Source organism: Lygodium microphyllum, chromosome 16, assembly GCF_053477565.2.
Source record: "Lygodium microphyllum isolate KBCC chromosome 16, Lygodium_microphyllum_v1.1.10, whole genome shotgun sequence".
Taxonomy (NCBI): Eukaryota; Viridiplantae; Streptophyta; class Polypodiopsida; order Schizaeales; family Lygodiaceae; genus Lygodium; species Lygodium microphyllum.
The window spans coordinates 51068792-51083333 of NC_141150.1; the positions used below are offsets into that span (position 1 = coordinate 51068792).

Sequence of the window (14542 nt, forward strand, 5' to 3'; positions counted from 1 at the left end):
CAATTATGATACTACACAAATAGATGCACATGTATTAAACACACACATATAATTTTTGTAATGTTGTAGGCTTAGTGCATAAGGATAATATGCATGCCATGATAGGCTGAATGTGAATAGAAATCACAGTTAGATGCCTTTAAGAAACTTTGAGAAATGGTCATATGGGTTTTGAGAATATATCATTCAAGCTTGATCTTGTTATTGTTGGTCTTCCACTCCCTATATATTAGTTGAGTGCCACATCTCCATGCATTGCATTTATGTGTATTCAACATTGTATTAATCTAAGTTGCCAAAGCTTTTGAAGTTTGGATTATGTTTTGTATATCAACCAAGACAATGTATGTGTGGAGCGCCTAGTATTAGGTTGATGTAATAGGCTTTACCAAAATTTAAAGATCAATCCTCTCTCTCTCTCTCTCTCTCTCTCTCTCTCTCTCTCTCTCTCTCTCATGGGTAATTTTATTAATTACAAGAATGTACAAGAGTCACATGACTAGTGAATACCACACAAAGTGATTGAGAAGATGGCAATATGCCAGGGAGCCAAAGCATCCCTAGTAAGAAGACTTGCATACCTGATGATATTCAATTGCCATTGTAGGAGACCTTGAAAATGGTCGATATGGCTATGCCTACGAAAAGTGGAATCAAAAAAGAAAGAATTACTGATATAGTCCAATTATGCCAATATCCCCAAAAGTGTAGAAAGCGGGAAACTGGTGTGCATGTGGCAATGTGAATCCTATAAAGTTGGGGTGGGTTTTTGAATACACAACCCCACAAATTCATGGAGCTTCACACAACTAATGTACACCAAATTTGAAGACTTCGCATTTAGAAAGGGTTGCATTGTGCCAATCCACCATCATTGCAAACTTCCACCAAGCTCTGCCCTTGTAGAGACCCCATAAAGAATTGTCCCTATCTAATAACCATTCATCATCCTCCATCAACTTCCAGTTTAGTGTATTTCTTTTTTGGTGGTTGTTTACTTATATTCACACCACATAGGATGAGGCAACTAGTTTAGTCAACCAGCATTTATTGCTCCTCTTGGATCAACTCAACTAGTTTTTCGCATTTCTACCTATGTGTAGTTGACCTCTCTCAGTTGGTTGGTCATTCTCAAGTTTCCTTTGCAAATTTCAGCACACTCCGACATATAGGATTCTTCTCCATCTTCCACTATCATCCATCACCAACTTTATCCAATGCCCCCATTGACACTTTCTGTTTGTAAGCACAACCAATCCTCATTGTATTTAGCTTTCTTCAATGTTTGGTGCAAATTTTATCCTTCCATTCTCTTCTTTCATTGTAATCTCTCACTTTCCTTCTCTCTCCATGTTCATGTACCCCCATGTTTTTTAGTTTATAGATAGGTGGGCGAATGTTTGCTTGATCAATGGTAAAAGAGTTTAGAAAATTGGGTGAATGTTAAGAGAAACCCCTTTGGGTGAATGTTAGGTAAAATATGTGAACTTTTGTATATGAGCTATTTTTGAGTTTTCAAGTCTAAAAATTTAGCACGATGACTAAGAAAACCTCTTAAAAAATAGCTTTCGGGCAAAAATTCACCCCTTATCCTACTCATAGACACACTCTCCAGGATTTGCTTATTTTAACTTTTCAATCCTACCAACAGTTTTCCAAGTCCAAGATGTATAAGCTATACTAAACAAGCAAAGATTTTGAAATTGCTACTTGTACATCATAGTGCCCTCCTCTACGCACATGAAATTTCTTTTCACTAAAACAAAATGACCATAAAAGTAATGCTTCAAGCTCTAGCACATCACCAATAAAGACTAGCCATCATGTTTCAACTAGGAAAACTTCTTATTTTGCACCCTAAAACAATTCTAGAAGTAACCAAAATTTCAATTGGCAAGGAATTATCGCGACACATTTCTCTAAGAGACACCAAGAGGACTTCTAAGTGGACCACTTGCCAAGTGCAAACAAGATGAGCCAACCATAGGGGATGATTTCATATTATGGGTTGAGTAACATTTAAGTGTGTGCCACCGTAAGGCTTGAATTCAAGTGTTGCCATCCAAAGTACCCATGCCTTCCAAGGAAAAAATCTATAGAAGGGCTACCATTTCTTCCTTGACATCTAAAATAGCACAACCCCCCATTTGTTTACAAGCACATAGATGACTCCAGGAAATCCTTATGATACCAAAATATGTAGCGCCTTTTTTCCACAACATGAAGTGAATAAACTGTGTCACTTCTTGCAAGGCAATCCGGGCAACAGTGGTAACTACTATGAGATCATGGACAACAAAATCATCTGGGAAACACATGGAAACACCATGCCTATGATTACTAGTAAATAAAATTATCTACAAGACTAGCTATAATCCATCAAAGCAATTGCTTGAGTCAGACACACCCCCATGGGCATGGTCTGTGGAACATAGAACACCATGTTGCCATGGATCGACTAGGTCCAAAAGCCTGAACTTCTTATAGAGACCAAGAAAATGTGCACATGCACCAACACCACATCAAGGTGACACTCTTATCAGCGCTCACAGAGCTGCAGAATTGTAAGGCCCCTAAGACAAGACAAGACAAGACAATGAAAGCAGGTGTCAGAAGTGCTACATCACAACAAACCCAAAGAAGTTCTCTCTTGCCAAAGAGAAACACATCAATATCTGAATAGGCTGTGTAGCACAATGAATGCATTACCTTAATGCTGAGTCAGCATAGAATTTATCACTACAAAAAATCTCATCGCCTCGCCTTGTCTACAGTAGAGGCAGTTGACTCAATTTGCTTCAGTTCAAGGCAAGTCATAATAGCATTGGCACAAAGATTGATGAACATCTATAAAACATTTGATCTAGCAGACACAGGAGACATGTTATTGCAACTAGTCCTGTGACACTATCACTACATAAAGGATATGCACAAAAGCATATGACAGCATTGTTACAGAGATTGCTAGAACATGAAACCAACACACACCTAGACTCGCCACCTTCAAGGGAGCTTCCTTGCCCATCTTACCAAGGCTATGGATGAGCTCTACCAAACCCACTGACTGTTAACTGTGCAGGGCAACAAATTTCTACTTTTACTGATGCTGACACAGAATCTTGTGCGCAAAGTTAATTAATAAAGTCCTAGTTTCACAGATGTGCCCCCAGCCTGGCACCTATGGAGCCTGAGAAGGAGAACCCAGACAGATGAAGGGAAGAGGGCACTGCACTCTCCCTAGTGCTTCAAAAGCACAGGGGTCACTTCAACTATAAAACAGAAGCAACCCACTGGAGCCCATTTTGGCAAGCAATTGAGAATATTCAAGCTTCCAGCCTGCTGCATATCTTGGCCATGTTCCATAAGCCTTCCATAATTTTGAAAGCAGGAGATAATAGGTTAGAACACCAAGTATTTTAACTCTACACAACGAATCCAGCACCTATAATAGTTATCCATAATATTCACTGTACACCTGAACATGATTGACAGTTCTGAACCACCTTAGGGAGGAGGTAGCCAACTTACTATGTACAAGCCTCCACTGATCACACTGAAGAATGTTGTCTTCAGTTGTCAGCTAAATGAATCTCTATTGTTTACCTCAACCCACTTGTAAGCAGTACAGATATGAACAATATCTATCACACGGCATAAACTTTGATTATCTGTCCAATCTCACACCTGCATACAGGACACCCCCATCTCTTGGATTTTATCTCCTTCAGACAATTCATGCAACCTGCCAAATGTCCACAGGGTATGCATGCACCTTCTGTAGGGGCATCCCAACAAACAACACACATGCCACTTGTCCTATCAGAATTCATTCCAGCATGTTGTACTGCTGTAGAAACTTCTGCCAATGTGGGGTAGTGAAGAGGGGGAGCTGATGGTGGAACCACAGCACCTGCAGCAGAGTCTGCAGAATAGAGGCCACTTGGTCCTGCGTTTTGCACCTTTTGCTCTACTTTCCATCCACTATAATCACTTTCCTTTAACTTGTGTTGCTTCGTCGAATCACAAAGGCTCATATCTTTCCAGAATCCATCTGCCACATCCCATCTCTTGTAGTCGCTTCCATCATGAACTACACGTGACATATCTGGTGAAAGAGGAATGCCTTCTTCTGTTGCTGTTCGAATTGATTCATCAAGTGCTAGTGCCAATGCTAATTCCTCAGGTATAGTCTCTGCAGCAGGGATCTTTGGTTTAGTATGTGAGTCTGAGGCAGGAGCTGAGACTGACTGCAATATAGGTTGCCTGTGTGTTGAAGGGAGTGAACTGATTGGATGGATCTGTGATGGATTGCCTTGTGAACCTTGGGAATGTCCTGCTGTAGGCAGAGTATCACCTATCCCAAGTGCTCTTCCATTCTGCACTTACAAGACATTGGTTGTTACAAACGAAGCTCCGTGGAGATCAACAGACTGAAACCTTTCAAGTCCCAGCAATAAACACTACAAAGTTGATTCGACCATATTAACCTGAGTAAGTCTTCTGCAAGCTTGATATAACCTCTCGAGCTGCGCATTGTCCCCTTTATTTCCAGAAAGAAATTTATATTTTGTTTCTGGTTCCATTATGAGATGAGTAAAATTAGTTTCAATAATCACTTGCACACTAAAGTCTGGTAAATTCTAATTATACTCCCTATATGCAGAAGCTCACTATGAGTTTTATCTGTGATGTATAGCACTGGATCTGAAGAGTTAAAGTTTGGTTCCTCAATCTCTGCTTTTGCCAAAGGAATAGTTGTTTTTGGCTGTGGCACCTGTCGTCAACATAAAAATACATTTCAAGATGATAAGGGTATTGCAACATACCAGTCATCAGTTAAGCATAAATGAGACTCTCACCAAGTAAAACCAATTTTGAAAAGGACTTGTGTGCATTGCTTACATTGCATAGCCCTGCAGGATGAGTTGATGATGCACGTCTCCCATTCCAAAGACAGACCTGAAGACCCAAATGTTGACCTCTCAACATGAGAAGAAAGAAAATCTCTATTTCCAAGAGTCAGCTTCTATGATATCGAGATTCTTCAAGAATTGTAGGCATACCTTTGGAGACTCGTAAATTGCCAGCTCATATGCAGGCCCTCTCCTTGGTCGTGACTCATTTTGCAACAGCACCACCCAACTGCAGACAGGCCGAACATTATTCCTAAGCCCTTAATATTCCAACACTATTTATGTCTAAAGGTTTTCTAGAATATTTTATACCTACAAACGCAAAAGCTTTTGGTTTCTGTTTTGAATAGAAACAAGGCTGATGCCAGCGAGAGCAAGTGGAAGGCAAAGCAATTGCATCTCCAACAGGCTCAGCTTCCTTGCTGCAAGCCTGATCAATCAGTCAAATGTAGGGGCACCTGACAGTTCATGCATATACTATTTAGGCATGCAGTTTGCTGCCCATCAGACTTCTTTGTGGGGTCACAATTCAAAGATAGCTCTTGGCTATCTGGCAAACAAAAGTTCTCCTGTCGATAGACTTAAGCATAGCCAGTTCAAATCTTTGACCAAATTTTTGAATGGCTTGGAACCGGCTTGCGGATAGCTTGGATGAACATGTTCATAGAGTTTTGATGGTTTGGAGCAGACAGGTGTGAACTCTAGTGTGAACTTGGAGATGATGTGGAGTTTGGGAAGGACCACTGTGACTACTGATTTGTCAGGTTTCATGTTCTGCAGGAGCAAGGAGACACGGACTTTTATTGATGAGAAAGTTGGTGCATCAACAAGCATTTCTTGACCAACATTAGAGCAAGATACTGAGCATTGAGGACATCTTCAGAGCTTTGATCTGGAAAGCTCAATCTTTGGAGTATACACATATGAGGTGATGTTACTCCCTGGCTACAATCAACGAACTCAAGACAGCCCATTTGATGCTAACAGGATGAAAGGTGGTCCATGTAAGTCCATCAAATGGCTGGCCACTTGCCTTCTTGAGGACACTGGAGCTGTCCACGTAGAATGCAAACAGTATGTGACTTCCACCAACAGGATTTCCACTTCTACAAATCATTTGTTGCAGAAAGCTGACAGCTAAGAATTTAAGATAAGGCTCAAAAATGACCTGAGCACCGTGCTTATTTTCTTTCTTTCATTTCAACACGCTTGAATCCTGACTAGTGATCCAAGTAAATGTGCACGTGTTAGTGCATGTTTGTGCACCCCAGTGGAATGACCAGGTGGGTGCAAGTGCATGCATGTATGCACGGATGTCTGTGTGTCTGTGACTTCCTATCTTAGATCACTATTGTAAAAGACCTCTATCTGGACATAGTTCTCCAATCTTGATCTGATTATATGCTTTTACAGCAATCTTCTAGTGAAAGTAATCTAAAACTGCAAGATAAGATCAAAACCCATTGATATGATTGGTTCCTACAATACCAACAACTACACAAGATGGTTTGGCTAGACTCATGAAACTCAGCTACATTGCTGACTTAGAATATGAAACAATTGCCATATACAGAAAGTTCTTTAAGAGCTTACATTTCTGCATTTCCAAGTAGCATGTCAGAAAGGAGCTTACACTTTCTTGGTGACCAAGTGAGGCACCAGAGACTCCAATATAGCAAGACCTGAGACTTCTCGCAACATTCCACAGAACTCAGACAGATGTTCCTGAGAGATGCCCAACATCATGTTAATACTGAAGCAGAGTCAAGTTAATGTGACTCAAATTAGCAAACAAAGAAAAAGCACAAGTCTCAAAGACTCTTCTTATGTCAAGATGGGACTAACCTCTAGCAAGCGCACAACTGAGGCATGACCCCTGCTTCTTGCCATGTCAAGTGGTGTATGACCATCATCATTCTTGGCCAATGGATCAGCTGTTACAATGCACAAAGGGTTAACGCCATGCATGCCATACTGATTGACACGTTCCAGCCACAGCACTCTACTTTTGCTGGTATGCACAAAGCTTCAAAATACCAAACCTCCATGTGAAAGAAGCAATGTCACTGTTTTATCAAGACCTCGCTTAGCAGCATGATGCAATGGATAACCTCCATGTGCTCCTGCATACAAAAGGCACCAGAGATCAGCTTGTATAAGTACAAAGTGTGTTAGTTGATCAAGCAAGTCATTCAGCACAAGTAAAGACCTGGTTTGTATGCATTCATATTGGCACCAAGGTTTAACAAGGTGATAACCATATCCAATAATTCACCGCGCATGCATGCCAGAATGAGGGGTGTCCTTCCTTCCTTGTCAACCCACTGAACAGAAAAAGTCCGCACATTTAAATTAAGAACCAATATTCAAGGCCAATGTGACATAACAAAATCAAATAATGCTTGTCGCTCTGTCAATTCGGAGAAGCACAGGACAGGACAACGTTATGATGGAAGAGGCGATTCTTTTTCAATGTGAGAACAAGGAAGCTTGATGTTAGATGCGTGGAACAATAAGCGGAACAAAGCACAGCAGAAACGAACAGGAGACATCAAGCACAAGGAGCAGGATCAAACCTCCAATGAGGCTCCATCTCGTCGAAGAGACTTCACTGCGTCATGGTTTCCATTCTGAACCCCTTGGTACAGCAATACTTCTTTGGATTGAGTGGCACCCATTTCTACATGATATAACCAGAAAACAGTCAGATGTGAAATAACTAGGACTTGAATTGTTAAACAGTAACCAAAGCCATTCGCCTCACCTAAGCTACCACACACAAACTAAATCAGGTTGCTGTCTGAAATGTATATCAATGGATCATAAGAAGTGCACAGAGAGGGTGTCACATAGAAGATTAGTGACATCGACAAACATTACATAGCTGTGCGAACATCACATAGGAATCCAGTACAGACGTGAATTTTTCGGAGTCCCTAGAAGATGAAAGCAACGAGGTCCTCGAAGAGAAGGCAAGTTAAGTACAGATCTTGTGCCAAGGCAGATCCTTTGAAAGCTTTTCCATGATGCACCAAAAGAGATGGCATTTCGAGACAGGGATTGCTCTACTTAGTAGAAAGCCTCCGAATTTCAAGTCCCAACCGTTAGAACGATGAGGCTAAAACGCCAGCGGAGCACAGGTAACTAGCATAGGGCTCACATTCACACGAGTGCTTGGAACAAATCCAAGGGATAGATCGGCCTTTGTAAATAATAATTAGGCTCTGGAAAAATTGTAGGTGGAAATTTGAGCTTAGCTGCTAAAGATTTTAGAAAAATCTGCCCCTCTAAGTGGAAGATTAAGCTGAACTACTAAAGATTTAGAAAATTGTCCTTGGTAGAAGGAAAATTAAGCTAAAATTCTGGAGAATTTTAAAGAATCTATCTAAATGGAACAAGCTAATCTCTCTCTCCCTCTCTCTCTCCCTCTCTCTCTCTCTCTCTCTCTCTCTCTCTCTCTCTCATGTGCAAGGAGCATCCACTTAAGCTTACTCACAGATAAAAGGCTTAAGGATTCAATGAATACCTGAGATACAAACGACAAGATCACAGAGCGAGGAGAGACGACAAGGAAGCTGTGTAATGTTGCAAAGTAGCACCTAAATCGTGTCAGGAGAAGCCGCAGGAAGGGAATGGCGACGCCATAGCCGAGAGTGGAGAAGGCGGGATGCAGCACTGATAAAAAGCAAAGCAATGGCTTAAGGAGGGGGTAAAGCGCCGGAGAGACGTGAAACGCTTTGGGGGCGGGGGAGGGGGCTGGATGGAAAGGAAAGGAAGGGTGGATGAGAGGAAGAAATGTAGAACGAGAAGAAGAAGAAAAGAGAGAGAGAGAGAGAGGCAGGAACAGGAAACTCTCTCTGGGTTGATTGTGATGTCAGCTTGTGTCCCCTTCCCCCCCTCCCTAACTGCCACCTCGCATGCACCCCCGCATCATCCTCTATGCCCCCCATCCCCCCATCGTTATCATCGTCATCATCAAAACACAAATAAGATTTTTAAAATTGTAAAAACTGCAAAATTTCATGCCAGGTCAATCCCCAATATCGCCTTACACTTTTGCCCGATATGACATCCCCGGACCCCTACGGCTATCATAGTCTATATCTGCCCACTCATCTCACATGAACATTGATATATTGTACTTAGAATCCTATGCTTACATTATTATCGACTTGTTATCAAGGGACCCTTGACACTCATGACATCTAGATAGATGCTAGTCATGACTTTAGATGCTGCTGACAAGTCAGCTAAGCCTGCTGTCGTGCACAGATTCATAACTTGACTTGTGCTAGCATATTAGAGCCACATCGCGCCCAAGCAGTGCTCGAAAAAAACCTAGGTACAATGTAATCCCACCTTCAAATTTCAAAATTTACCTTTAAAAATAAAATTTGAAGGTGAAAAAACCTGCAGATCTCGGAGAATTTTAGTGTATTTTTGCCTCATTACCTCTAAATTTTGACGACCGAAAACCTCTTTATCTTCCCACTTCAAGGTTTTCCAACTTTTTCGAAAAAGATTTATTTCAAGCACTGCGCGGCCCAAGTCCATTGACTTGGACATCTAGAAACATGCACTAAAAGTATAGTAGCCACACACGACGAAATTTGACCTTGACTCTACCTCCGCTAGCTGGGGGAGAGAGAGAGAGAGAGAGAGAGAGAGAGAGAGAGAGAGAGAGAGAGAGAGAGAGAGAGAGACTATGAGGAGAGCACAGTTGTATAGAAGAGTGAGAGGTGAGAGAAAAGAGACCTGATGACAAAGAACACGGTATGTACCAAATAGATGACTCCCATGTCTTTTGAACTCTAGTGAGTTCACGTCCATGGAATATCTAGGTACTCCATGAACTCCCAAAAGCTCTAATACATAGGTCAAGAGTAGTGAAGTAAACCATCCACATGTCATTAAGCTTGACTATCCAAACTTGTAGAAGTAAAAGGTACATAGGTGTGTCTTGGCCCTTAATGTATATTTATACACCAATCTATAAGTAATACATTTAAAAATATCAACTTGCTTTATCCGCTCTTTAACTTTCCCCATTTTACACGTCATTTCCCAAAACCACCCTAAACACGATGGAGATGCAACAACATTTGAACATGTAACCTTCTAGTCCTCTTGCCAACTCTAACCACTTTCACTCTAGAAACTTTTCAACAATCATGGTTTTAGCACTAACCTAGAATCGCCACTTCTTGTTCTCATGAAAAGCATAACTCCCAAACAACATTCTCAAATTATACTTCAATTATGTAAAGTTTTCACTTCATAAAATGGAAAAATGTTTTTAACTGCCATTTTTAGAGCACACTAATTTGGCATTTTCAAGGCCCAACTAAGTTGGAAATGACACTCTACCATACTTTACTCTTGTTTAAAACTTGACTTCTATTAATATTTTCCTAGTTTTTTACAATTTGTACAACCACTATGATCCTGATGTTTTTTGAAAATGTACCATTCACTCTTAATGCCAAGCCTTATGTTTCATTAAACTTGCTTGCTTATTGCACATTCACAAACATGATAATAGGTTTCACCCTTTTGATGGAAACACTACCAAAACCTCCAAAACGACCCAACAAAACATGTTTGCATGTGCAACTTGTTGAACCACTAAAAGTTCTTACATTGAGGCCATCAAATTTATTTCTAGTGGAATCTACCTATATCCTACCTGAAGTTCTTAATTTTGGTGGAGAGAAGCCTAGCAATTCCAAAAGGCCAATTTGTGTGATGTAGAGCTAGAAGCCAAAGATTTTTATTCCTCTAATCATCTCAATGTTTCTTTAGAGTATCTATGAGAGGATAAAATATTGAAGCTCATGTGAAGTTGCTATTGGATGCCACAAATGCTCTCATATGAGCATTTGTGAAGTTGCTATTGGATGCCACAAATGCTCTCATATGAGCATTTGTGAAGTTGCTATTGGATGCCACAAATGCTCTCATATGAGCTAGAAAACCCAAGATATCTCTCCAATTCAAATGGTAAAAAATGAGGCATGATCTTATAGGAGTTTTATTATACAACAAAGATACTCTAACATATTCTAAAGTAATCATAAATGACAATAATATGAATTGAACTATATAGTTAGACATATTAGAGCCTCTCCAACAAGCATGCTAGGATGAGCACCAAATATGACTATCAATATGGCTGCTCTAAAGAGACACGAATAGCGAGATGGTGTGGACAAAGTGGGAAGTTTATCCTAGTGTCTTTTACATGAAATATTGTTTGCAAGATATGGTCGTGGTCAAACAAGCACCCTTGACCAAAAACGTTTTGTCCTTAATAAGGCTAGTATACAATCTTTCAAACCACATTGCACTTAATCAACATTCAACATTCTAGAACATCAAAACCTTGTCGATGTAAATACAAACTTGCTAAGTGTCAAAATTTTCGCTCCTCTGAATCTTGTAGGAGTTATTATCACCAACAAAGATACTCTAACAAAGATTGAACTCTTGTATAGTTAGACATGTTAGAGTTTCTCAAACAAGTATGCTAGGATGAGTGCTAAATATGATTATCACCATGAGGATGCTCTAAAGAGACTGGAATACCGAGCTAGTCCTATGGTGGACAAAGTGGGAAGTCTATCTCATTGTCTTTTACATGAAATATTGTTTGTGATATAATCGGGTCAAAGAAGCAACCTTGACCAAAAATGTTATGCCCTTGTTTGTCAATATAATTGGGCTAGCATTCAATCTTCAAAATCTCATTACACACAATCAACGATCAACATTCTAGAACCTCAAAACCTTATGCATGTAAAGTGTTGATAGAAATAGAAAAGTAGATTCGTGGATCATTGCCTTAGGTCACAAAGGTGTAGTATTGTCCAACATGTATTATGTTCCTCTCTATAATAGTAGTCAACATGATAATGGCCATGTGGAGATTACATACCACTCGAAATGTTACTCTAATACTGAGTGCTTACAACCTCTTAAATGACCATGATTTCTTTAGAAAGGAAAGTGTATGGATTTCATAGTGACTCTTAGCCCAAATCGTCCACTTTAAACAATTTTTCTTCCTGATACCCCCCTTTAATAAGGACACATATGGAAGCTAGGCCTATGAGCATACAAAGCATTGTCCATGCTGGAAGGGCATAAAGGTAAACATAACTATCCATAAAGAGTAGTTATTCCTTTCAAGAATTCGAGTTGACCAATATTTTAGCACGCATATACTTAGATGCAGACATTGAAGAGCTATTATGTTTCTAGCTTGTAAATAATATCAAAAAAGAAGGATACGCATATGCCTCCCGTTAAATCTTTTGTAAAGTATAAAACAACATACATGGTTGATGTGAAGTGTTAAAAGAGTTTTGTGTCCTTTCTTTTGCAATGCACTTCTTGTTGAAAAAGAAAAAGGCACATGGACATGCATGTCCTATGCAAGCACTACTCATTAATGTGAATGTGATTTAATTGAAATGTTTTGAAGAAGAAAAAGTTGAAAAATTAAATGAGAATATGGTTGCTTGCTTTCTTGTATGAAGTTGAGTTATGCCCATTAAACCATGTAATTAAAAGAATAATTGAAAGAAGGATGCCATAAGACAAAAATGTGAGCTTAGAATGAGTCTCTCTCTCTCTCTCTCTCTCTCTCTCTCTCTCTCTCTCTCTCTCTCTCTCTCTCTCTCTCTCTCTCTCTCTCTCTCTCTCTCTCTCTCTCTCTCTCTCTCTCTCTCTCTCTCTCTCTCTCTCTCTCTCTCTCTCTCTCTCTCTCTCTCTCTCTCTCTCTCTCTCTCTCTCTCTCTCTCTCTCTCTCTCAATATGTGTGCATGTGTATGCGCTTATCTCTAATCTCATGCATTCAGTGGCTAACCTCTCACGCATGTTGGACTTCGCCAACATACAATCTTGTCCTAGACATCTATCATACACTATGGTAACTTTAGAGATGGAAACCTTGAGAATATGACAATCTATTTGTGGGTCAACCTAAGTGTTAATTTTAGTGGACATAGTGGATACACTCTCCACATGATCTATAGAAACAAGGCTTAGTCACTTGGCCAATATTTATCCTTGTAATAATCTTTTAAAGAAAGTCTAGGTTAAACACACAAGATCACATAGAGGAGCCTCTTGTTCATCTCTAGTTTATTCTATTTGTTGTTGAGCCTAGTTGAAATAATTTAAAAATGTCACATGGTGGCATCATGCTCACCATGAATCAAGTTGTCAAGGTTGAAGGTCTTTATATTGGCCATTACATGAAGGTTGTAGAGGGATTTACATTTCAAAAAAAGTGTAAGAATAAAATCACTCTCATTTTGGAGATTACTTCAATGTAAAAATAAATTATATTGCACCCCTTCTCGAGGAGTCCACCTCAAAGAACATGTAAGATACCACATGAGTTCAAAACAAAGGTATTATATTCAGTAAAATTTATAGGATCATATTTTAAAAATGGATTTTTAAATTACAATTTTTTTAAAAAAAACATAAGTTTAGCAAAGTAAAAGGGGTCACTTTTAGGTCTTATAGCATGTAAAGAAAGGGAATTTCTTATATCCTTTGAACGTATGTTATATGGACAATTTCTTATAGGTGGAATCCCTTCAAAGTTTTGCAAGTTTGCTTCAATTTGAAACCATGTAGGAAAAAAACATTGTTAAATAATATGAGAAAGAAATAAAAAATGTAATAATAGTTGCAAGAGAAAACAATCCAAAACAAGTTTAATACATATTACTAATGAATAAATATTTGTGTTAAATAGCTAGGGCTTATATAATACACTTTGTAATGAATGATATCATATTTTGATAGTGATGTGTATGAATCCACTTAGGATTGTCGAGGCACTTTTTCCCTCTTTAGGTGTTTTTTCTCACAGCCTTGTCTATATACCTTTTCATTTTAGGGCATACTAAGTCTTGTAAATCTTATTCTTCCATGTCTCTTAATACACTTTGAGTTGTGTTATCTCAAGCTTCTTCTTCTCCTAGCTATGTATTCGCATTCCTACAATCCTAAATCCAACAGTTGTATCAAAGTAGACTTTGACCTCTTGGACAGAGTCATCAACACCCTCCACTTGATTTTCTTAGATTGAAATGAGATTTCAATTCGAGTTCATTTTGGTCTCCACTTGCACTATTACTAGTACTGTGCATGTTATTTCATCTTTTTGTGTAGAATTTTCAACATTAGTCAATTATTTTGCATAAAGCACGGTCAATGGTCATTGTTGGCAACGATTATGTATTCTACATGTTGGCTATAGAGGACAAGTTGGATGGAACCAACTATTGAGTATCGGCTTATATGATGCATCAAGTATTGGTTGCAAAGGCACATTGGAACATTGTACATGGAATTGAAATATGTCCTATTGCTATTTTAAAAGCTGCAAGTATAGAAGAAACATTAAAAATAGATACTATTGAGGATGTTGCAAGTTTTACTCGAGTTAATGCTAGAGCACCACCACCACCACCTACTCCTGAGCAGATTCCTTGGGATGGCAGTGATGTAGACGATCATGCTTTCATTGTGTTGTCTATTAAACACACCATGATTCCACTTATTCGTTGATATAAGACAACTAAGGATGCTTAGGATATACTTGCACATTT

General features: G+C 39.3%; 1 protein-coding gene across 1 annotated transcript; it reads right to left on the bottom strand.

Moving 5' to 3' along the window:
- Positions 1–3119: 3119 nt before the first annotated feature.
- LOC148022806 (putative E3 ubiquitin-protein ligase XBAT35) lies at positions 3120–8688 on the bottom strand. The gene is made up of 11 exons (XM_087695727.1): positions 8440–8688; positions 7490–7593; positions 7123–7237; positions 6956–7036; positions 6759–6847; positions 6547–6638; positions 5064–5142; positions 4903–4959; positions 4672–4774; positions 4488–4573; positions 3120–4376 (listed from the first exon to the last, which is right to left on the bottom strand). Exons 2-11 carry the CDS (start codon positions 7589–7591, stop codon positions 3645–3647), a joined length of 1536 nt encoding a protein of 511 aa, XP_087551853.1. The 5' UTR covers positions 7592–7593; positions 8440–8688; the 3' UTR covers positions 3120–3644.
- Positions 8689–14542: the final 5854 nt, after the last annotated feature.

Bases quoted from the DNA above. Each gene is read 5' to 3' on its own strand.
- LOC148022806 (XM_087695727.1), bottom strand. From the start codon at position 7,591: ATGGGTGCCACTCAATCCAAAGAAGTATTGCTGTACCAAGGGGTTCAG. The intron at 4,960-5,063 runs GTATGCCTACAA...TTGGGTCTTCAG, and splicing joins CAATTTACGAGTCTCCAAAG to GTCTGTCTTTGGAATGGGAG. The intron at 4,377-4,487 runs GTTAATATGGTC...TTGTAAGTGCAG, and splicing joins CTTGCAGAAGACTTACTCAG to AATGGAAGAGCACTTGGGAT.